At 43.9% G+C, this 24,084-nt stretch overlaps 1 protein-coding gene across 1 annotated transcript in view; it reads left to right on the top strand.

The window, feature by feature from the left end:
- LOC126252026 (UDP-glucosyltransferase 2-like) overlaps nucleotides 1-24,084 on the top strand; it is a 167,797-nt gene that overhangs the window by 17,439 nt on the left and 126,274 nt on the right. Inside the window, exon 2 of the mRNA XM_049952812.1 lies at nucleotides 10,764-10,999. Coding sequence (XP_049808769.1) covers nucleotides 10,805-10,999 — 195 coding nt within the window. The 5' untranslated portion in view covers nucleotides 10,764-10,804. The remainder of the gene's footprint in view (nucleotides 1-10,763; nucleotides 11,000-24,084) is intronic.

A 24,084-nucleotide genomic window follows, 5' to 3' on the forward strand; every position in this document is an offset into this window, starting at 1 on the left:
GAAAGGTTTGCTTTCAGCCAACATGTCTGTCACCCACAACTAATAATGGGAGACTTTAACTGTCACAATAGAGTGTGGGGCTATCAAGACACAAATGAGGATGGAGAACTACTGGAAAGCTGGGCAGAAGAACACGAGCTGAATCTCATCCATGATCAGAAACAGCCTGCGTCATTTAACAGTGCAAGATGGAAGAGAGGGTATAACCCAGACCTCATATTTGTTTCCAAAACCTTGTCCGGGTCATGCAACAAATTCGTTCTCAACCCTATCCCAAAGACCCAACACAGACCAATCATGCTAAAGTTTAGACCAGTAATACTGCCACAAAAAGTACCCTTTAAAAGACGTTTTAACTTCAAAAGGGCCAACTGGAAAAAAATTTGCGGACACCTTAGACATGGAAATCGTAAATTTACCATCAAACACTGAAAACTACGGAAAGTTCGTCCAAGCTGTTAAAAGATCAGCAAGACTCAGCATACCTAGAGGCTGCAGAACACTCTACATTCCTGGAGTTTCCAACGACATGAAACAAATATATAACGAATACCTGGAGCAGTACAGCATGGACCCTTTCAGTGAAGAAACCATAAAACTTGGGGATCAGCTAATTGAAACTATAAGCAAAGACAGACAAGAGTCCTGGAAACATACGTTGGAGAGTCTTGACATGAAGCACAGTAGCAGACGAGCTTGGAACCTCATAAAGCGATTGTCCAGCGACCCGGCAGCCCCCAAAGATCAGGTTTCCGTAACAGCTAACCAAATCGCACATCAGCTCCTTTTGAATGGTAAACCAACCAGGAACAGTAAGACTGCCACCTCATATAAGAGGCCACAAGTGACTGAAATACCACCTGAGTCATACTTCACTTCAATAGAACTGGAAGCTGCTATCAGTTCCTTGAAACCCAGGAAGGCCGCGGGTCCCGACGACGTCATTAATGAATTTATACAGAACCTAGGGCCCATAGCTAAGGAATGGCTTTTAGAACTCTATAATCTCTGCTGGTCAAACAAGACGATACCTAAGCTATGGTTGAAGGCCAAGGTAGTAGCTATCCCAAAGCCAGGTAAACCAAGAGATGATGCTAAGAACTATCATCCAATATCGCTGCTGTGCTGCCCTTTCAAGCTATATGAACGTCTTATCTTGAATAAAATAGCACCACAACTAGAAAGGCAAATCATTCCACAACAAGCAGGATTCAGACCAGGTAAATCTTGCACTGCCCAGGTCCTCTGCCTAACACAATACATAGAGGACGGTTTTGAGAAGGGAGAAAAAACTGGCGTGGTGTTTGTCGACTTATCAGCAGCTTACGACACGATAAACCACAAAATCCTCCTGGGAAAAATTTTCAAAATGACGGGAAACTACCACCTTTCTGAAGTTGTGAGATCACTGATCTCCAACAGAAGATACTATGTGGAATTTCAAGAACAAAGAAGTCGCTGGAGGAACCAGAAGAACGGGCTCCCACAGGGTAGTGTTTTGTCCCCCCTACTTTTTAATCTGTATACAAATGACCAACCAGTCGGACCGACGACAAGAAGCTTTATCTATGCTGATGATGTAGCCATTGCATGCCAATCTAGATTAATCAAACAGATTGAGAGAAACCTAACAGATGCCTTAGAAGAACTAACTGAATATTACAACGGGAACCAGCTTCGACCTAATCCAGCAAAGACGCAGACTTGTTTATTTCATCTAAACAACAAGGAAGCAAACAGGGAATTACAATTGGAATGGAACTCAGTTAAACTTCAACACTGCCCAAACCCAGTTTATCTTGGAGTCACGTTAGATCGAACATTGTCTTACAAGAAACACGTAGAGAAAACTAGAGCGAAAGTCAACACACGGAACGGCATAATCCGTAAACTTACCAACTCACACTGGGGAGCAAACCCTGAAATTCTACGTGCATCATCCCTGGCATTGTGCTTTGCTCCAGCTGAATATGCATGCCCCGTCTGGAGAAGATCGACACATGCCCAGAAGCTAGACGCAGCACTGAATGCCTCATGTCGATTAATCACGGGATGCCTGAAGCCTACAAACCGTGATCTCCTTTATATGTGTTCTGGAATAGCCCCCCCACAGATCAGACGGCAAACGTTGGCGATGGCCGAACGAAGCAGGCAGTGCGAAGATAGAAGACATCCCCTGTACGCACATCAGCCAGCGGAGGCAAGACTTAAATCTAGGAAAGACTTCATAAAAGTTGAACGTCCACTAACCGAAAGTCAGTCTACAACTAGAGAATCAATGTGGAAACAGAAATTGGATAAAGGCAGTCTGAAAATTTGGAACATTAAAGAAAAACTTCCTGCTGGATCACAGTTGGAATGGAGAGTCTGGAAGAGCCTAAATAGACTTAGATGTCAAATGGGAAGATCACGGGATAACCTGATCAAGTGGGGATACGGCGCAGAAGAGCCCTGCCAATGTGGAGGAAAACAAATCATGACACACCTGCTGACCTGTCCATCTTTGCTGGCCCCATGCACTTTCCAAGACCTGTGGTTGGCCAACGACGCTGCAGTGAAGTGTGCCGAACACTGGAGAGAGATATGAGCCTTGCTTTAGACAATAATGACGACTTACAATATGTGAAGATCATGAATGTATATATGAATGAATAACTATCATTTACTTGTATTTGTAATCTAGCATATATAGCGTATTAATTAATTACAGATGTAGCTCAGACACGATTAAATAAATAAATAAATCTGGTGGACTGTATAAGGGGCGTGAATAGCATCAGATTTTGGCAACTGTGGATGACGGGCAGACGCCGCATATTAGTGTCAGACAGTGTTATGGGAATCTGACAGAGCTTGAAAGTGGCTTTATTGTGGGTGTCCTTATGGCTCGCTGGTCGAATCGCTTAGGATTCAGATTTATGGGAACGCAGCAGTGGCCCGACGTTGGACTGCATGCAGAATCGGAGGCATTACTCTTTATCAAGGTTCCGGTCGACCACATCTGACCACCACAAGGGTGGATCGCCATATTCTGCACCAGACACATCGTAGCCCCTGCACATCTGTGCCATTCATAATTATAAACTTCCTGCAACATTCTCTGTCATCCCACACCATCTGTCAGATATAGCAGCATCTGGAATAAGGAATTACCGTCCCGTGCGTTGACTGTCGTTATCACCACGACACAAACGGCCTAGCACACTGGACTCGCATTCGGGAGGACGACAGTTCAAACCCGTGTCTGGCCATTCTGATTTAGGTTTTCCATGATTTCCCTAAATCACTTCAGGCAACTGTTGGGATGGTTCCTTAGAAAGGGCACGGCTGACTTCCTTCCCCATCCTTCCCTAATCCGACGAGACCGATGACCTTGCTTTTTGGTCCCCCCCCCCCCCCCCCAAAAAAAAAAAAAATCAACCAGCCGACCAACACAAACGGCCACGTTTCGAGCGATGCCGTTACCGTGAGGTACAGACTGCTGATGAATGGCGTCGCATTGTGTTTAGCGGCGGAGCAGGCTTCTACACTGCCCCAGATGAACATCATCGGCGAGTATGGCAGCGACCTTGGGAGAGGTCCCATTCTCCCAATGTCTTGGGAGACGCAGAAGTCTTACTTGGCGTGATGGTGTGGGGAGCCATAGGGTATGACTTCACATCGCGGTTGGTGGTGATTGAGAGTACTCTGACGACACAATGGTACGTCACGGTCACACTGTGTCCTACTTACTACCTCTCATGTGAGAGTGGTGCAACTTTTTTACAGGCCAATGCTCGCCCACATATGGAACGCGTCTCAGCTTGATGTTTAGTTACTCCCGTGGCCTGCAAGGTGACCAAATATGTCCTTACAGAACATGTCTGGGACCAGCTCGGACGTCAACTCTTTCCGGTATCCACGATATCAAGGATCAGCTACAGCAGCTGTGGGCCAGCTTGCTTCAGGAGAGAGTACAACATCCTTATGACTGCCTTCCCAACGAGTCATTAGATGCATCCAGGTCTGAAGGAATGCCACTTCATACTTACAAGTGGCTCTTACTGCCAAGTTCATTGTAAATTTCACTTGATTTTGTTAACATTAGCCGGCCGCTGTGGCAGAGCGACTCTAGTCACTTCAGTCCGGAACCACGCTGCTGCTACGGTCGCAGGTTCGAATCGTGCGTCGGGTATGAATGTGTGTGATGTTCTTAGGTTGGTTAGGTTCAAGTAGTTCTAAGTCTAGGTAACTGATGGCCTCAGATGTTAAGTCCCATCATACTTAAAGCCATTTGAACCATTTGAATCTGTTACCACTACAACAACATCATGTACCATAGCAACCTGTGAATTTTTATTTCATTTACTCGTCCCCTTCTGGGAGCTTCAGTTTTTTTCTGGCAGTGTAGATTTGAAAATATTAAAAATAAAGACTCTTTTAGGGTTCAAATGCGCTATTAACAGTCCGTCAGTGCAACGTTCAAATTGTACTTTTAAGGAAGTGACGAAGTCTTAACGAACTGCTTCACAGCTGCTAAAGAACAGAGGCATGGTTGGACAGGATTAACCATAGGCAATGACGGATGACATGAAACACAGTACAACGTAACAGAGGTGGCCATTAAAATTGCTACACCAAGAAGAAATGCAGATGATAAACGGGTATTCATTGCACAAATATATTATACTAGAACAGACATGTGAGTACATTTTCACGCAATTTGGGTGCATAGATCCTGAGAAATCGGTACCCGGAACAACCACCTCTGGCCGTAATAAAGGCCTTGATACGCCTGGGCATTGAGTCAAACAGAGCTTGTATGGCGTGTACAGGTACAGCTGCCCATGCAGCTTCAATACGATACCACAGTTCATCAAGAGTAGTGAGTGGCGTATTGTGACGAGCCAGTTGCTCGGCTACCATTGACCAGACGTTTTGAATTGGTGAGAGATCTGGAGAATGTGCTGGCCAGGGCTGCAGTCGAACATTTTCTGTATCCAGAAAGGCCCGTACAGGACCTGCAACATGCGGTCGTGCATTATCCTGCTGAAATGTAGGGTTTCGCAGGGATCAAATGAAGGGTAGAGCCACGGGTCGTAACACATCTGAAATGTAACGTCTACCGTTCCAAGTGCCGTCAATGTGAGCAAGAGGTGACCGAGACGTGTAACCAATGGCACCCCATACCATTACGAAGGATGATTCGCCAGTATGGCGATGACGAATACACGCTTCCAATGTGCGTTCACCGCGATGTCGCCAAACACGGCTGCGACCATCATGATGCTGTAAACGGAACCTGGAGTCATCCGAAAAAATGACGTCTTGTCATTCGTGCACCCAGGTTCGTCGTTGAGTTGACTCTGTGATGCAGCGTCAAGGGTAACAGTAGCCATGGTCTCCGAGCTGATAGTCCATGCTGCTGCAAACGACGTCGAACTGTTCGTGCAGATGGTTGTTGTCTTGCAAACGTCCCCATCTGTTGACTTAGGGATCGAGACGTTGAGAGGCACCCACATGCCTTGCTCATGCTGTGGCATCAAGCAGTCAGGCCTGCAAGATGAGTGGCCTACCAAGCGACTGGGTTCATTCTTATTTATCTAGTAACATGAACTCTAGTACTCACAATTAAGTTACAAATTATTCTTCTGTATGAATATTACGCAACGGAAACGCACATCTGACTATTAGTAATTTACACAACTCTGACTGTTCACTACGCAGTGGCAATACCACATTTTCTTTTTTATTTAACGGCTTTGATCAACTCGTGGCAATCGCACTGAACATGAATGGCGCACACATTATAAATTCTGGATATCATGGCAACATACAATTCGAAGGAAAAGGCCACCAATCATTTTCTTTTCACTCTCTTATTTATTCCGATAAATTCTGTAACCTAAACACACAAATTCTATAACCAACAATAACACGTGAGAAATTCCGCCCAGTGGGCATGGCTTTACATTGGTGATTCTCTATCTTATGGTCTCGTAATTGTTTAACGCTACAGTGCACTTTCTGGATAGGATGGTGGATCTTTTGCTATATCTCACACTTCGACTCTCACAACCATCATCACGAAACTTTCCTCAAGACCGAGCGGTACAAAAGGAACATGCATAACCCACTACCTCTGAAACTACCTTGCTACTCTCCCATGCAAACCACACATACTTAAATTTCATGAAATACAAAACACCGGCAACATACAATACAAAACAAGGAATAGTCACAACGTTATAATCCCATCATCTTCTGCTTTCCCACTTCAATTAAAATTCATCCCAGTTTCTCACGACACTGCCCCACATCGTAACTTTTCTTTCCTACTACGAACTCTGGACGATATATGCACGTCTTCCTGTGCAGTGCAAGCCAAGTGGCGTTGCTGGATAGACGGCTGACTCACCTCGCTTCTCTCTCAGAGTATTATAGTTTGAATCCAGCGTCACACGGATGCATAACACGCAAAGTAATATTAAGAACATATTCATCACACACGCGAGTCCTCAACTGATACCATGGACGAATACTTCTCTTTATCCTTTGTCTCATACACAGATTGAGACTCACACAGTACTCACCACGTGGAAGTACTCGTCTCTAATTACAAGTCCTGCACGCGCCATTTCTTAAATATTCCCAACTTATAGTACACACGCTAGTAATTCAGCTTAACTTAAGCACTCGGAAGTATTTCAACTTATTGCTACACGTGGTTTCATTGTGACCATTGGTCACTTCCAAAGATTACTACGATCCCATTAATATTACCTGCCTGACATTTAATTCTCGACACAAAAGTTCCTGAAATAGAGAAATTATTATTCTAAACTAATCTTAGGTATTTCACATGCATACCATGTCTCCACTCTTTTGTCCTTACGGAGCACGCCTAAGACAGGTCTTACCAACACTAGATCCAGCGGCCGAGTGCTGAAACATGGCCGTTCTTCAGGTCCTCTCGCACCTCTGCCTAAGTGGGGGAGCACCTTGCTACCGTATTGGTCAGCCACATTTCAGGCGCTCAAAGCTCAGGTAAATTTCATCTCTTTGGTCCCACCAAAGGTGACCCAAGTACCGTCTCAAAGATGATCATATATTCACATTCACTATCTGCGGTTAGCAGACGACCATACATTCATTCATTTCACAGATCTCACCAAACTGGATGTAGGGATTTATTTTGTGGGAGTGCACATGTGATAAATTAAATAAATAAATTGTCATTCTTTCCCACACTGGTATCCGGCTTCGCTGTATTAATTGAAATTGAGTTATTTTTACAAAAAATGTGTTGTTCTGACAAGAATAATGAAGTATGTTGTACCCATTTTCAATGTCGGGCGGTACTGTACCGTTTCACCGTGGCTGCACGATCCGTTACAGCCATGCGGATAAGATGCCTGTCATCTCGATTGCTAGTGATACGAGGCCGTTGGGATCCAGCACGGCGTTCCGTATTATCCTCCTCAACCCCCTGATTCCATATTCTGCTAACAGTCATTGGATTTCGACCAACGCGAGCAGCAATGTCGCGAAACGATAAACAGCAATCGCGATAGGCTACAATCCGACCTTTATCAAAGTCGGAAACGTGATGGTACGCATTTCTCCTCCTTACACGAGGCATCACAACGTTTCACTAGGCAACGCCGGTCAACTGGTGTTTGTGTATGAGAAATCGGTTGGGAACTTTCCTCATGTCAGCACGTTGTAGGTGTCGCCACCGGCGCCAACCTTGTGTGAATGCTCTGAAAAGCTAATCATTTGCATATCACAACATCTTCTTCCTGTCGGTTAAATTTCGCGTCTGTAGCACGTCATCTTCGTGGAGTAGCAATTTTAATGGCCAGTAGTGTATATTTATAATTAAAAATGGCATAGATTTCGCCACATGGGAAAGCAGGATATAATACACGTAAGTAAATGGTTCTGTCAGAGACGCGACCTGTTATTAGTATCGCCTGCGGTAGATACTCGACTAATTGTATTTACAAAGTAACGAAACTGAATTTTTTAATATAAATAACTGGAATTTATCCATGGGCAATTCTTAGTTCCTACCTGAACACCATGCATATTTTTAGATCTTACCAGAACGCTATGAGGAAAGCAATAAGAAAGGGCGAAGACGAAGCATGAGAGAATGAAAGATACAAATGAGGAAAATATTTGCTATATTCTACAGTGTAACGATACAGAACCTCAGTATAAACAATATTTTTAGTAAATGTTCTTTCCTCATTCGCTAAAAATCTTTGCTTCCCATGTTCACAAATATAAAATTTCAAATCATTAAAGATAGAGCTCTACTTGTTGTTTGTCCATGTGACTTATTAATGATAATAACAAATGCCGGAATTACTGGGAATCGTGTTCTTTGAATCTCAAAAGATAAAATAGTACCAGAATAAGTTATATGTACACTTAGAACCAAAATTCGCTAATTTTGTACGATTCTAGGTAAAATTTGGCTATCAATAGCATTATTGTATAAACATTGACACGAATTCTGGTTCTACTAACTAGTTCTTCTTTCGCATTTTTTTTGTAAGAAGAAGAACGATGGAGTTAATTTTTAGTGGTAATTTGTTTGGTGGCAAACAACTTGCAGACAGAGAATTCAAAAGGTCTACTGCATAGTAGTTATAATTTCGTATTCATTATCAAAATTTATTTTATTTTCCATGTTCACGTACTGGAGCTTTAATGCGTCATAGCTACGAATATGAAAGCATCTACTTCCTTTTACTACTCTTAACTTCTACGTACACACACGAGTTTTTGTTTGTGCACATCTATGGCTAAGTACTTTTCGAATAATATAAGTTTCGTTGGCCTTCTTATGTAATTCATATTAAATTCGGTACCTCAATTTTCGTGTTCACGTATTAATATTATGATTAACAATGGTCGGGTGTTCCGCAGCAGCTGTCGGGTTCTTTCGTAGGAACTGGTTATGATTAACAATGGTAGGGTGTTCCGTAGCAGTTGTCAGTTGTTCCGTAGAAATTGGTAGTTTTTCGTTAGGAAGTGTCAGTTGTTCCTTAGTAGGTGTCAAAACGTGTATAAGCTGATGTGAATGGCTGTTTCTCTTTCAGCTCCTCACAAATCAGAGCTTGGGAGACCTGCTCTTCATAGATTCATATACGCCCAGTATCGAACAAGGCAAGAAATTAAGACGGCTGCAATATAAGCTTAATGAACCGTCAATTAGGGTGGTTCACAAACAACAACTCAAGTACACATGTTATTCCAAAACGTTATCGTGGAAGTAGGGGCCAGGAAGTGCTGGTGAAATAACACACACAGCTAAAGATACCTTTTTCTTTTAAAAGACTTTCTCAATAATAAATTTTTAAGTCTGGCAGTCTTTAAAACAACAATTTCAAAAACAATTTCCAATAGCTGACAAATTTTCTTTATGAAAAAGAGATTGCAAGTTATGACGTTAACAACTTTCCAATAATAAGATGTTAATATATATATATATATATATATATATATATATATATATATATATATATATATATATATCAGACAACAAATTTAAAAAACTCTTTTAAATAGCTGGCAAATTTTCTCTATGTAAAGGATATTGAAAGGTATGACGTTAACAACTTCCCAATAATACGATTTTAAACTTATCATATATACAGATAAGAGAACAATTCCTTAAAAAAACCTTTAAGCAGCTAGTTTGTTCTAAAGTTAAAATAGTTGTCTCTTACCAATTACTTATATTACACCTGTCAGTTGTTACAAAATAAATGTGAACAAGCCAGCACACAAACCTTCACATTAAATGCAGTTCCCAAAAAAATTTTCCTTAGCTCGGTGAGGGAGTGACACGTCTAAAGGGGCCAAAATCATAATAGTCGGAATAGTTATTGGTGGTCTACAGGGCCACAACAGATCAGCCCCAAAACTTGCATTACAAGCCACCCTCTCCCCGAGTTACCCAAATTCAGAAGATGTAGCAAGGGCGGTGCCTGCACAGACTCCAAACCACAGAGACACGCGACACCGACCCTAAGTCACCCAATCAAGGTGTGAATGAAACGGCCCGACCAAGAAGCAATTACCACATTCCCGCGGACAGGCTAACGAAAACTGTGGTGGGAAGACCCCAACAAAACCACTGGTGAAGAAACTCATACACGGCACTAGAACTTGAAAAAAACCCTACATAAAAACAGCACTCAACTTCTCACACTCCACCACAGCGCCGGGAACACGTTGCACTTCCTTATGCTCGCCAGACCCAACCGCTACCAGTGGTTTCAACGGCCGATAAGTAGACATACGGTCCCACGTGCTGATCCGCACCACAGCTTCTAAGCTTCATAAGCCACGTACATGCGGGCAAGGCAGACTTAGCCCCTGACAGCGAAGAGGTCGCCCAAACACGTGGCGAGCAGTTGACGACCCCCAACAGCAGGGCCCCGCTCGCGCCACCACCTCTCTCCGTAACAGCCCAGGACGTACCCCTCGATCGTCACGCGACCGTGTACTTGCTCCACCTCCCGCCAGAGGGCGGTAGCGATCCAAACAGCACGCCACACCGAAAGCGCCACCGCAAACACTAGACGCGAAGCGGAAGCACTCCGCCTGGCGCGCTTTTCGAAGAGCCGGACACAACTACGGCTCACTTAGATTTTATTGAATATAATACATTTTATTTCGCTCTTTCCAATTTTCCAGTATTTGTATCCAACGTTAAGAAGCAGAACGTAAAGTCTGGGATAGCATATTTTCTTTTACTTTTTCAGATTTTGTGACCGATATATCGGATAATTTGTCTGCCTCCCAGATGAAATCTGAACCAGTCGCCATGCAGGCTACCTTGCTGCTGCTGCTGCTGTTTACGGGCTGTTCCATGTCGGCGAGGATTCTGGGCATCAACCCCACGGCGTCCATCAGCCACCAGAAGCCGTTCCTCATCATCATGCGGGCTCTCGCCGAGAGGGGCCACCAGGTGACCGCCATCACCAGTAATCCACTAAAGGTCAGCATCTAGTGCAACAGTTTCGTCTTATACACTGCTGGTCACTAAAACTGCAACACCACAGAGGCGGCATGTTACAAACATCGAGATGGCGTGGAGTGCACTACGCGCTGAGATGTGCAGCACAGCAGTATGAAATAGGCGGGAGTAAACGCCATCTATATACAGAGTGTTTCGTTTCAATTGAGATAGCTAAATATTTCGAAAATGGCGCATCGCAAGAAAAAAAATGTTCTAGGTAAAAAGTTAGGAACAGTAGAGGAGACATGTGTCCATGCCACAACTGGCCACCTCCTAACCACCCCTAATGCGTGGGCGGGATCAACTTTGTATTTTCAAAAGTGAACCCACCATTTTTATTGCACACTCGGATTCTACGCCAAAAATTACGTGCGATTTACTCAAACCATTGTTTTACATTCATGGTTCATGGCGCTGTAATATCAAATGTGTCTGCTTTTGCAATTAAGAACGAAGACATTTGATTCTACATTTCATTTACGATGTAAACGTAAATCTTTGTGTTCTAAAGGTGATACTGATGTTCAAATGCTACTCCAGAGTTGCAAATGTGATTGTGTAATCCAAATAATGCGGCTAAACATTAACATTTCTGGCAAATAAGCTACTTGTACGGTAACATAGTTTTCTGTTCCCTATGTGGTTGTTTGTTGTGAGTCATCAAACCATCGGAATTCTTGATTTCGATGGCCGCCCACGAACCCCGCCACCAAGGTGTCTGATTTCGGTGTGTGTTTCTATCCAAAGGTAAAATGTCGACGTAGTGATAGTGAAAGGCGCACCTACCATGGATACATATATATCGTGGGAAAACCACATGCGCACCGAAATCGAGCACTCCTATTGGTAAGAGGCAAGGTGACTCACCGACATCAAGCATCCCTATGGGAACAAAAGACTATACATTTACGTCGTTGCTCCTGCATCACCCTAAATGTAGTTTCCCACCAGAGATTGAAACGGCTAACTATACTGTACTGTACAATCAAATTTGCAACACTAAAGTAAATTTCGAACATCAATGGCGATCGTTACAACACAAAGGCTTGCGTTTGCATCGTAAATGAAATGTTGAATCAAATCACTCGATTTTTAATTGCAAAAAACAATCACACTTGATATTAAATTGTCAATAACTGCATCATCTACCACGAAGGGAGAACAATGGTTTCAGTAAACTATGCGTGTTTTTTGCCGTAGAATCCGAATGTGCAATAAAATGGAAGCTTCCCATTTGAAAATACAAAGTTAACCCACCCACGCAGGAGGGGAGGTTAAGAGATGGGCAGTTGTAGCACAGACAGATGCCCCCTTTCCTAACATTAATTTGTTACTTACAATATTTTTTTTCCGTGCGACGCATCGTTTTCAAGATATTTAGATGTCTCATGTTACAAAAAAAAATAAATAAATAAATAAAAAAAATAAAAAAAATAAAAATAAAAAAAACCCTGTGTTAGAAAAATCACGTATCGGGTATATCATTCAGAAATCACATTTGAATGTTGTGAGTGGGCTGACGTGTAAAGGTAAACTTCAAGAGGCAGGTGTCGAAATTTGAAAGCGATAGAGCGTGGCCTATCGAGATCGAGGTGTACGTTACGCGATATTGCTGCTCATGTTGGTCGGGATACCACGATTTTCATGCGAATACGAAATCGGATGGTTCAGGATTTCCACGGCCCTACTCGACTAGCGCTCGAAAAAACAAGATGTATGCATAGGTCGGCCGTGTAAGATTGTACCTTAAAGTCAGAAAATGGACTTGACTGCAGCAAGGTCAGTGTGACGACATCTTGAGTTCCACAATCTGACACATAGTGACCGTTGGTGCGGCTTTCTTTGAAGCGGCAGCAGGAAGAGGAGAGAGAGAGAGAGAGAGACAGAGGGGGAGAGAGTGAGAGAGAGACACAGAGAGGGAGAGAGAGAGAGAGAGAGAGAGACAGAGAGAGACGCGGCGACAGTAGTGCACCCATCGACTAAACTGGGCGACAGTACTGCATCCATCGACTACGCTGGACATACGAGCGTTATCACGCCCTCTTTCCTGGTTCTGTCGCAGCATCACGGTAGAAGTGTCCACCTGTGGAGGCTCCGGGAGAAAGATCGTTGTCGTATCACATTTGACAACCACCATATGTGGCCCAGCACCTGGTGCGATGGTGTGGAGCGCAATAATTTTGCCGGCCGGTGAGGCCGCTCGGTTCTAGGCGCTTCAATCTGGAACCGCGCGACCGCTACGGTCGCAGGTTCGAATCCTGCCTCGGGCAGGGATATGTGTGATGTCCTTAGGTTAGTTATGTTTAAGTAGTTCTAAGGTATAGGGGACTGATGACCTCAGATCTTAAGTCCCATAGTATTGAGAGCCATTTGAACCATTTTTTTGCCATAACTTTGGCTCGCAAAGCTGGTAATTTGGACAACAGCCGTTACATTTCTGATGTGTTGACCCCGGCGAGTGCTCCCTATCTTCTGGGCCTCTCTGACCTACTTTAGTACAGAAGGTGTTCGACTGTTATCTTAACGAGCACGTTCGTCACATACCACACTCACTGGGAACAGATGGACATGGGTTGCCGAGAAATTGGCTCGCCAGCACTCGCCAGCCATTACGATTGAAGAACTCTGCCATAAAGATGATATATTATGGAATGATATACCCGCGTCGGCCGCTGTGGCCGAGCGGTTCTAGGCGCTTCAGTCCGGAACCGCGCTGCTGCTACGGTCGCAGGTTCGAATCCCGCCTCGGGCATGGATGTGTGTGGTGTCCTTAAGTTAGTTAGGTTTAAGTAGTTCTAAGTCTAGGTGACTGATGACCTCAGATGTTGAGTCACATAGTGCTTAGAGCCATTTGAACAATTTTTTTTTGTTGAATGATATACCCGCACCTTTCATCCAAGCTCAATTCAACTCGATGCATAGCAAGGCTAGACTCATTGCTGCTTCCAGAGGAGGCAGAAAAGCACACTGAATTTCGCACCGTGTATGCACCCAAATCACTTACGGATATAATCACTTATTTTTTCTACTAACTGCGACAAACGATGATGCCAGATTACAGTTCTTCAGTTTGGCTATGTACAGGAATGAGCGTCTGAGAACGGGGCTGCAACTCCAAAGCTAGTCAGGAAAAACTTTAAGTACAAAAAAAGTAAAATAAAAGCAAAGTTTAGTGGCGGAATTCCTCTTTCCAAAACCAAAATCTTCCTACTTGACTGTATCAGTACAGTAAGTAAAATTAAGTTATTTGCTATCCTTGCTGGAGTTGCAGTTTTAAGGATCAGCAGTGTAGATACACAAGCAAGACACAAAGATGACGAAAGACTAGAGAATTTACTACGAGCTTTCTATATATCGCGGAAATACTCATTGGGTCATAGTATCAATGCCCTATAAACTCCATAGTGAATTATCATAACAAAAATTCTGCTGCCGTAACTGAACGACTTTACGGGGAACCTAGTCTTTTCCGAGTTTCTGTCTCCACGCTTTATGCTTTCTGTCGTATTTTTAATTATGGATACTTCTTTCTACATATATATCTCTAATCTGCGCTTTATATCCAAGTGCTTGATAGAGGACTCACAGATCCACTTTCAGACATTTTCCCTTCCGTTCCACTCTCGAATAGCACGTGGGAGAAACGAATACCTAAATTTTGTGTGCGACATTTGACTTCTCTTTTTTATTACGATGGTCAGTTCTCCCTATGCAGATCGGAGTCAATAAAATATTTTGTATTCGCAGGAGAAATAGGGCGACTGAAATTTCGTGGAAGATTTCGCCATAACGAAAAGCGCTTTTGTTTTAATGATTGGCACCTTAACTCGCTTATCATATCCGCGACACTCTCCCCCACGTTCAGCGATAACACAAAAGGAGTTGCCCTTCTTTGGACTTTTCCGATGCCCTCCGTCAGTCCTCTCCGATAAGTATCCCATATCGCGCAGCAGTGCTCTAGCAGAGGAAGGTCTATCGTAGTGTAGGCAGTCTACAACATCTATTGCTCCTTCGAAGTATTCTGCAAGTAGAACTCATACTTTCGTTCGCATTCGCCACAACATTTTTAGTGTGATGGCTCCAGTTTAAGTTGTTTGTAATTGTAGTCTCTAGGTATTCAGCAGAACCGACAACCATTAAAGTTGTATGTTTTATTGTGTAACCGAAATTTAACGGCTTCTTTTTAATACTCATGTGGAGGACCCCACAATTTTCGTTGTTCAGGTTCAGTTGTCACTTTTCACACCATAGAGATATCTTGCCTAAACCATTTTCTAAGATCTTGTGATGAATTTACTAGACGGTAAGCGACAGCATCATTTGAAAACAAACTAAGAGCCCTTTTTAAATTGTCTCCCAGTTCGTTTATACACGGTTTTTCAGGACCTCACGAACTTTGAGGGATGTTAGGTCACACAAAGACTTTCATTTTTTGTTAAAGGACGTATACGTTTTGGTCCCCATTTATGAGTTAGGGGCATAGTCTTAATGAACGTCACCATGTAGCGACCTGCTGAGCAGCTCCTAGTGAGTTTGTTGTTCTGTGGAGTCGTACCAGTCCTGTCAATCAGCTTGTGTTGCAGTAATATTGTATCTTCAATGTCGTGCATCTTACTAGTGCTGAATTCGGATTTTCTTGCTGTTAATACTCAATGAAACATTGGATATGGATTTGATGAGCTCACTGACATGATTATGTGTTACGGAGGGATGAAGATAAATGGAAGAGCAGCTCCTCGTATCTACTGAAGCCGGATCCATAATAGGAGAAATCCACCCCACTGTACCTTTGTTGCAATTCATGGACGCTTACGGGAGACAAGGAGTTTGGGTCCTCAGGCTGTTGATGGTTGTAGGCGTGATGTGAGAACACCAAATTTAGAAGGTGAAGTGATCCGTAGATTTATCTGTGAATCTTTAAGCAGCAAGAGTACTGTAGCCTGTGCCGTGGTAACAGGTTCGTATGTAATTGGAGAGTATTGCAGGAGTAAAAACTACACGCGTATCGTCTTCAAAGAGTGCAGGTTTTAGAATCAACTAATTACCTATGTCGTACGCAGTTTGTGCAGTGGTTTGTACACTACAGAGTGAATGATGTTGCCTTTCACACATATGTTTTATTTACGGATGAGGCCCTGTTTACAAGTGACAGGTATTTTTGGCTCTGAGCACTATGGGGCTTAACTTCTGAGGTCATCATACCCCTAGAACTTAGAACTACTTAAACCTAACTAACTTAAGGACATCAGACACATCCATGCCCGAAGCAGGATTCGAACCTACGACCGTAGCGGTCGCGCGGTTCCAGACTGTAGCGCCTAGAACGGCTCGGCCACTCCGGCCAGCGACAGGTATTTTTAACAGCAGAAAGAGTCACATCTGGGACTCTGAGAACCCTCATGTGGTTGCTGTTCGATCGCATCAACTAAGATTCTCCGTAAACACGTGGGCAGGAATTGTGGATAATCATCTTGTAATAAGTGTAATATTGTCATCTAAGTTAACTGTAGCAACTTAGTACATTTCCTGCAGACCACACTTTCAGAAATGCTGGACAATCTACCGCTTATTGCGCGCAAAGACCTCTGTCTCCAACGTGATGGAGCCCGAGCACACCTCAGTGTTGATGCGCGAGCACAGCTAACAATTGATTTTAGCAGTCGTTACATAGGACGAAGAGGATCTCTTGTGTGGCCTGCTCGTTCTCCTGCCTTGACGCACCTTGATAACTTTATTGGGAATATGTCAAGAGTATGGCTTCCGTTACTCCAATTGTCACTTGATCTGAGCTGATTGCCCGAATCACTGAGGCATTCCACCATATCCGACAGATTTCTGTCGTGTTCCCAAAAACTGGTTTGCGTTGATACGAATGCGTGTAGCATTTGTTGAGGCAGAAGGCAGATTGTTTGATCGACTCGTGTAAATTACTTTCAGAACATGCCTAATAATAGTAAACGAGTATCTTTTGTGCAAGTGTAGTTATTCATTATAATAAGCTCAAGGACGCGTTTAATACTATATGTTCCTTAATAAAAAACGATCCTCTTTGGTGTTCTATTATTTATCAAAGTTTACAATGAGGTCTGCAAATTAGAAAAACCAGAGGACGTAGACCACTTTCTTGGGGAATGCCAGATGTCACTTCTGTTTCACTCGATGATTTTCCATCAGTTACTACGAAAAATATCCTTTCTGACAGGAAATCACGAATCCAGTGGCACAGTTGAGAATACTCCATAGGCACGCAATTTGTTGTAAGCCGCTTGCGACGATGCGATGTGAAATATACACTACTGGTCATTAAAATTGCTACACCAAGAAGAAATGCAGATGATCAACGGGTATTCATTGGACAAATATATTATACTAGAACTGACATGTGATTACATTTTCACGCAATTTGTGTGCATAGATCCTGAGAAATCAGTACCCGGAACAACCACCTCTGGCCGTAATAACGGCCTTGATACGCCTGGGCATTGAGTCAAACAGAGCTTGGATGGCGTATACAGGTACAGCTGCCACCTTTGACCAGACGTTTTGAATTGGTGAGAGATCTGGAGAATGTGCTGGCCAGAGCAGCAGTCGAACATTTTCTGTATCCAGAGAGTCCCGTACAGGTCCTGCAACATGCGGTCGTGCATTATCCTGCTGAAACGTAGAGATTCGTAGGGATCGAATGAAGGGTAGAGCCACGGGTCGTAACACATCTGAAATGTAACGTCCACCGTTCATAGTGCCGTCAATGCGAGCAAGAGTGACCGAGACGTGTAACCAATGGCACCCCATACCATCACGAAGGATGATACGCCAGTATGGCGATGACGAATACACACTTCCAATGTGCGATCACCACGATGTCACCAAACACGGATTCCACCATTATGATGTTGTAAACAGAACCTGGTTTCATCCGAAAAAATGACGTTTTGTCATTCGTGCACCCAGGTTCGTCGTTGAGTACACCATCGAAGACGCTCCTCTCTGTGATGCAGCCACAAGTGTAACAGCAGCCGTGGTCTCCGTGCTGATAGTCCATGCTGCTGCAAACGTCGTCGAACTGTTCGTGCAGATGGTTGTCTTGCAAACGTAACCATCTGTTGACTCAGGGATCGAGGTGTGGCTCCACGATCCCTTACAGCCATGCGGATAAGATGCCTGTCATCTCGACTGCTAGTGATACGAGGCCGTTGGGATCCAGCACGGCGTTCCGTATAACCCTCTTGAACCCATCGATTCCATATTCAGTCATTGGCCGGCCATAGTGGCCGTGCGGTTCTAGGCGCTACAGTCTGGAGCCGCGTGACCGCTACGGTCGCAGGTTCGAATCCTGCCTCGGGCATGGATGTGTGTGATGTCCTTAGGTTAGTTAGGTTTAAGTAGTTCTAAGTTCTAGGGGACTGATGACCACAGCAGTTAAGTCCCATAGTGCTCAGAACCATTTGAACCACAGTCATTGGATCTCGACCAATGCGAGCAGCAATGTCACGATACGATAAACCGCAATCGCGATAGGCTACAATCCGACCTTTATCAAAGTCGGAAACGTGATGGTACGCATTTCGCCTCCTTACACGAGGCATCACAACAACGTTTGACCAGGTAACGCCGGTCAACTGCTGTTTGTGTATCAGAAATGGGTTGGAAACTTTCCTCATGTCAGCACGTTGTAGGTGTCGCCACCGCCGCCAACCTTGTGTGAATGATCTGAAAGGCTAATCATTTGGATATCACAGCATCTTCTTCCTGTCGATTGAATTTCGCGACTGTAGCACGTCATCTTCGTGGTGTAGCAATTTTTATGGGCAGTAGTGTAACTCGCCATATATACCTCTTGGAAAAGTGCAACGCCATTAAGAATTGTGGCCAGTGGCACCATGGCATAGTATGTGCATACTGAAGGACTGCAATGTTAGAGATTCATTTGTCACTGTCATCGGCCATCAGATGGTACTCAGGATGCCTGTCTGTGCGCTTTGTGTTTTGGCTTGGCTCAAATGGCTCTGAGCACTATGCGACTTAACTTCTGAGGTCATCAGTCGCCTAGAACTTAGAACTAATTAAACCTAACTAACCTAAGGACATCACACACATCCATGCCCGAGGCAGGATTCGAACCTGCAACCGTAGCGGTCACGCGGTTCCAGACTGAAGCGCCTTTAGCCGCACGGCCACAACGGCCGGCTCTGTGTTTTGGCTCTGCAGACAGTAGCTGTGTTGAGTTTAAGTGGTAAACAGTGTTCTAGGGAATTGTCAAGCCCCGCCGACGAGTGGCTGTTGAACATCTTCAGCCATTTGAGTGGTGTCACATTGTCGGCCGCGCGATGCTGGATGGACGTGTCGATGGATTGCTCCACATATTGGGTGTAGTGTAGCAGTGTTACATCGCTGCTTTCAGCAGTGATCTAGGGAATATTTACACAGCTGTACACCAGGTTCTGGACGTCAGTGTAGTACAGAGGCACGTCAAGTTCGACGCATGTGCAAGCGGCGGTGGCTGAAAGTGCATCATACAGGTACGATGTCCGGATACATGTTCCACCTGCCGTCTCATCAGGGACCCTGGGAATCATCTGCTTACAGCAAGATTAAGACCACATGTGGCTTTGGGCAAGTTACCACTGACACCACTACACAGCCAGGCATGGTCTCTGGTCTCGTGAAAGTGTCGACTGTCGGGTGGAATGGCGTTCTGTTGTCTTCATTGATGAGAGTAGATTCTCTCTGTATGCGAGTGACGGACGTTCACATGTGTGAGCTGCCCGTTTCAGAGGGCATTCACCCTCGTCAAACAGGTCCCAACTTTGGCTTCAACATTTGTGGAGCCATCAGTGACAACTTGCTTTCACATATTATATTTGCACGGTGAAATCACCATTGCCTGCTGCGTTCCACGTGCTGTTATTCACGTGCTACTGCCATTTCTTCGAGAGGAAAGTAGGATGATTTTTCAGCAGGACAATTCACATCCACATATGACTGCTAAGACACGACGTGCTCTTTGTTTTATGCAACTACCCCAGCCAGCAAGATCACCAGATTTTTCGCCAGTCAATCTCGTGTAGGACATAAATGAAGTAATAACTTATTCGCTCTGCCTGCAAGCACCATTACCGAATGTCAACAAAAGGAGCAAGGTGCTTGCGCCAGTCTATCGCAGGATGTCATTGGGCACCTTTACGATCGTTTGGATGAGAGAACACACGCCTGCGTTGCCGCCAAAGGATATGCACTGTGTATTGATGCGCCTGTTCGGGGTACCATTTACTGTGGCATGTGTTTTTTATTTGATCTGAATTTATTATCATACACTGACGTGACAAAAGTCGTGGGATACCCCCCTAATATCGTGTCGGATCTCGTTTTGCTCGGAGTAGTGCAGCAACTGGACATGGTATGGACTCAACAAGCCGTTGCAAATCCCATGTAGAAATACTGACCCACGCTGCTTCTATAGCCATCTGTAATTGCGAAAGTGTTGCCGGTGCTGGATTTTATGCACAAACTGACCTCATGACTATGTGTAATAAATGTTAGAAGGGCAATCAGTTTGGCCACATTATTTGCTCGAATTTTCCAGAATGTTCTTCAAACCAATTGCGAACATTTTTGGTGCAGCGACATGGCACATTGTCTTCCATAAAAATTACATCGTTGTTTGGGACCATGAAGCCCATGAATGACTGCAAATGGTCTCCAAGTAGTCGAACATAATAGGGACCGATTCTGATTCACGTAAACAAAGCCTGCACCATTACGGAGGCACCACCAGCTTGCACAGTGCCCTGTTGACAACCTGGGTCCAATGCTTTGCGCCACACTCGAACCCTATCATCAGCTCTTACCAACTGAAATCGGGACTCATATGACAAGGCTACGGTTTTCCAGTCGTCTACCGTTCAACCGATATAGTCACGAGCCCAGGAGAGGCGCTGCAGGCGACGTCATGCTGTTAGCAAAGGTACTCGCATCAGTCGTCTGCTGCTATAACCCATTAATACCAAATTTCGCCGTACTGTCCTAAGGGACACGTTCGTCGTACGTCCCACTTTGATTTCTGCGGTTGTTCACCGTAGTGTTGCTCGTCTGTTAGCACTGACAATTCTACGCAAACGCCATTGCTCTCGGTCGGTAAGTGAAGGCCGTCGGCCATTGCGTTGTCCGTGGTGAGGGGTAATGCCTAAATTTGGTGTTCTCGGCACACTCCTGACACTGTGAATTTCGGAATACTGAGTTCCCTAACGATTTCCAAAAGGGAATGTCCCTTGCGTCTAGCTCCAACTGTTATTTCCGCGTTCAGCTTGCGTTACCTCCCGTCGAGCGGCCATAATCACGTCGGAAAACTTTTCACATGAATCACCTGATAATAAACGACATCTCTGCAAATGCGCTGCCCTTTTATACCTCGTGCACGCGATGCTACCGCCACCTGTTTATGCACATATCCCTGTCCCATAACTTTTGTCATTTCAGTGTATACACCTGCAATGATGTCACATCACTTGTCCATAAAATTACCTTATCCCTGAGGATGTTGCATTTCTTTCCGGCAGTGTATCCTCTTGGAGGAAAGATGTTTGGTGATGTGCCATTCCGAAGAGATTTGGATTTTCACATTCATATTTTTATAGTTTTGCTATTAATTTGCCATGATCACAGAATATTGTGAAATGGCGACTTAGGATCTAACACACATCAATAATGATCGGTTTTACACAATATAGGTTGAATAATGAAGATGTCTTGCCTGAATCGTTCAGTTTGGAATCTTTCAGAACACGCTTCCATTACTCATGGCGACTGTATTCTACCACAGAGGTATGGAACGTATGGCTGAAGCATGAAATTCTGTAGTCACCCTGGCACAATGGAGGGAGCGAGGTGACGCAATAGTTAAGATACTGCACTTGTAACTTGGAGAAGAGTTTTTCAAATCCCACATAGGTCATTTTGTTTTAGGTTGCCTTCGGTTCCCTAAGTCAGCTAGTGGTGATTGTTGGGATGGCTCTTCATTTCCTTTTTTATCCTTGTCCTGTCCGAATTTGTGCTTGATGTCTGACAACCTTGACTTTGATCACATGCTAAATTCTAATCTGTGTTCATACCTAAACCAATTAACGGTAAGGAGCGGTTTGTTTCTTTGAACGATTTTGGGTTTGCACATTCAATTACCAGCTAACTAACGTCATTTCCAGATGGGTACTCTGAACCGTTACCATATATCGATGACGAATAAACGCCGATGGGAGGCTGAAATAGTCGTCAGCAATAGCTTACAAGGTTGCTAAGAACTTGTGTGACTTGAAGAATCAGACGCGGATATGCAGATATATTGTCGGGACAAGAGGACATTGCAATGCACTCTTCCTTCTCTCCTATGACGTGATATTAGAAGTATAAAGGCTTTAGTTGCTAATTCTGAGGTCGTTTCCAATAGTGAATACACTTATTATGGCAGAGTAAGATACAAGACTGCCACTAAATATCCAGTAACTGGCTTGATCGTTGTCCTCCTCTATTAAAAATATATAACTTGGGGTCACGATTCTTTGTTTACGTGACAGCGTTCGTTATAAACAACTACTAAATAACTAATCACCATCGGCATGACGTGGAAAGATGAATGAAGTTTAACCTTGCAACATTGTGATGGCAGCTGGTACAATATAAAATAATAAAAAGTTAAATGCTTTCCGATCGCTTGCCGCTTACCGTCTATTACTGTTCTGCCAGATTGTACATATCAAGATAGGAGGATAGGCTGTCTACTGGAAGTCAATGAATGATTGTCAGTGTGCTTTTTGGTGAGTGAAAAACATTGAGACTTCCAAGAGAGTGCAGCTGCACGATTGTAGGGCTCAACAGATGGACTGGCATTGAAAAGTCGTCCAATATTGTTCCATTCATAACGCTGGCGGGAAGACGCAAAAGTATCTATAAAGCCTTTCTGACACTAAATTACGGACGACCTGCAGACTTAAGTCATTGGATGGACGAATGACATATTTCGTGCTCTCATATGCTGTGGCTCCTTCTATAGGATGTATAGATCAGGAGGACCAGCTTTCTCCAGAGGGAAGACTCACCTTCAAGTTGAAGGTCCCGGGTTCACTAGGAAACAGGAAAGACATATTTGGCTTCTTGTTAAGGTTTGCCATTTAGTCCTTTACTCTTCCGCATACTCCAAAATATCACAGGCTATTCCATTATGCCAATATAAGTTTGGCACCAGCCTGTGTGTGGATCTTTTTTATTGAGAAAGCAGCATATTTCGAATCAGGGAACTGGATGGAGTTGGAGGCGAAGCCAAAACGGTAGACTTTTACTGTCTTTTATGCGCTCTTCGATGGAAACGAAAACGTCACTGGATGCCGGTTTTGGAAGTTGAGCAACTCGGACCAGTGCTGAGACGAACTTCCTTGTCAGTGTTTCGGCTCTATAGGGAGGCTCCTCAGCGAGCGAGCAGAAGAAACAGGAAATAGTTAGGCGGCACCTGTTAGAGAGATTTGTTCAAGAGGGTTCTTTCGGTGAACGGTAAAGAGTACGAGTTCCCATTACTAAGAGATTTAGGAGACTTGAAGGTTAGTACAAGCAAAAGAAACATCACAATCTTCAGTCTTTCTTGGTAAAGGTAATAACCTCCATCTTCGCAACCGATTAAAGTTGTTCTTCTACTCGATACGCCGACATATTTCCAAGCTTCTCTTCCGGTTGTGTTGCGCATAGATTTCGTTGTCTGCTCTCTAGGCTCCATACAACGTTATTTTTTGAAATTTCTTTTAATTTTTATCTTTCATTTCGACACCTTGTGGACCGTCGAAGGTTACTGACGAACTTAGTCCATAGTAAGCAAAGGTTCGTTATGCCGTTTCTCTTTTCATTTGAAAAACTGAAGATCGGTGATTTTCTGCTTCTTACATTATTTCTTTCATTTTGTTTCTGATAAGGCGGATCGCACTTGACTGAATACTGAGTGGAGATTTCATAAAATCTCAGCAAGAATTGGATTTCCGGGTGTTTTTATTTAAATTCTTTTTCTGAGCAGTTTTCATCTCGAATAA

Source organism: Schistocerca nitens, chromosome 4 (genome assembly GCF_023898315.1).
Source record: "Schistocerca nitens isolate TAMUIC-IGC-003100 chromosome 4, iqSchNite1.1, whole genome shotgun sequence".
Classification (NCBI taxonomy): domain Eukaryota; kingdom Metazoa; phylum Arthropoda; class Insecta; order Orthoptera; family Acrididae; genus Schistocerca; species Schistocerca nitens.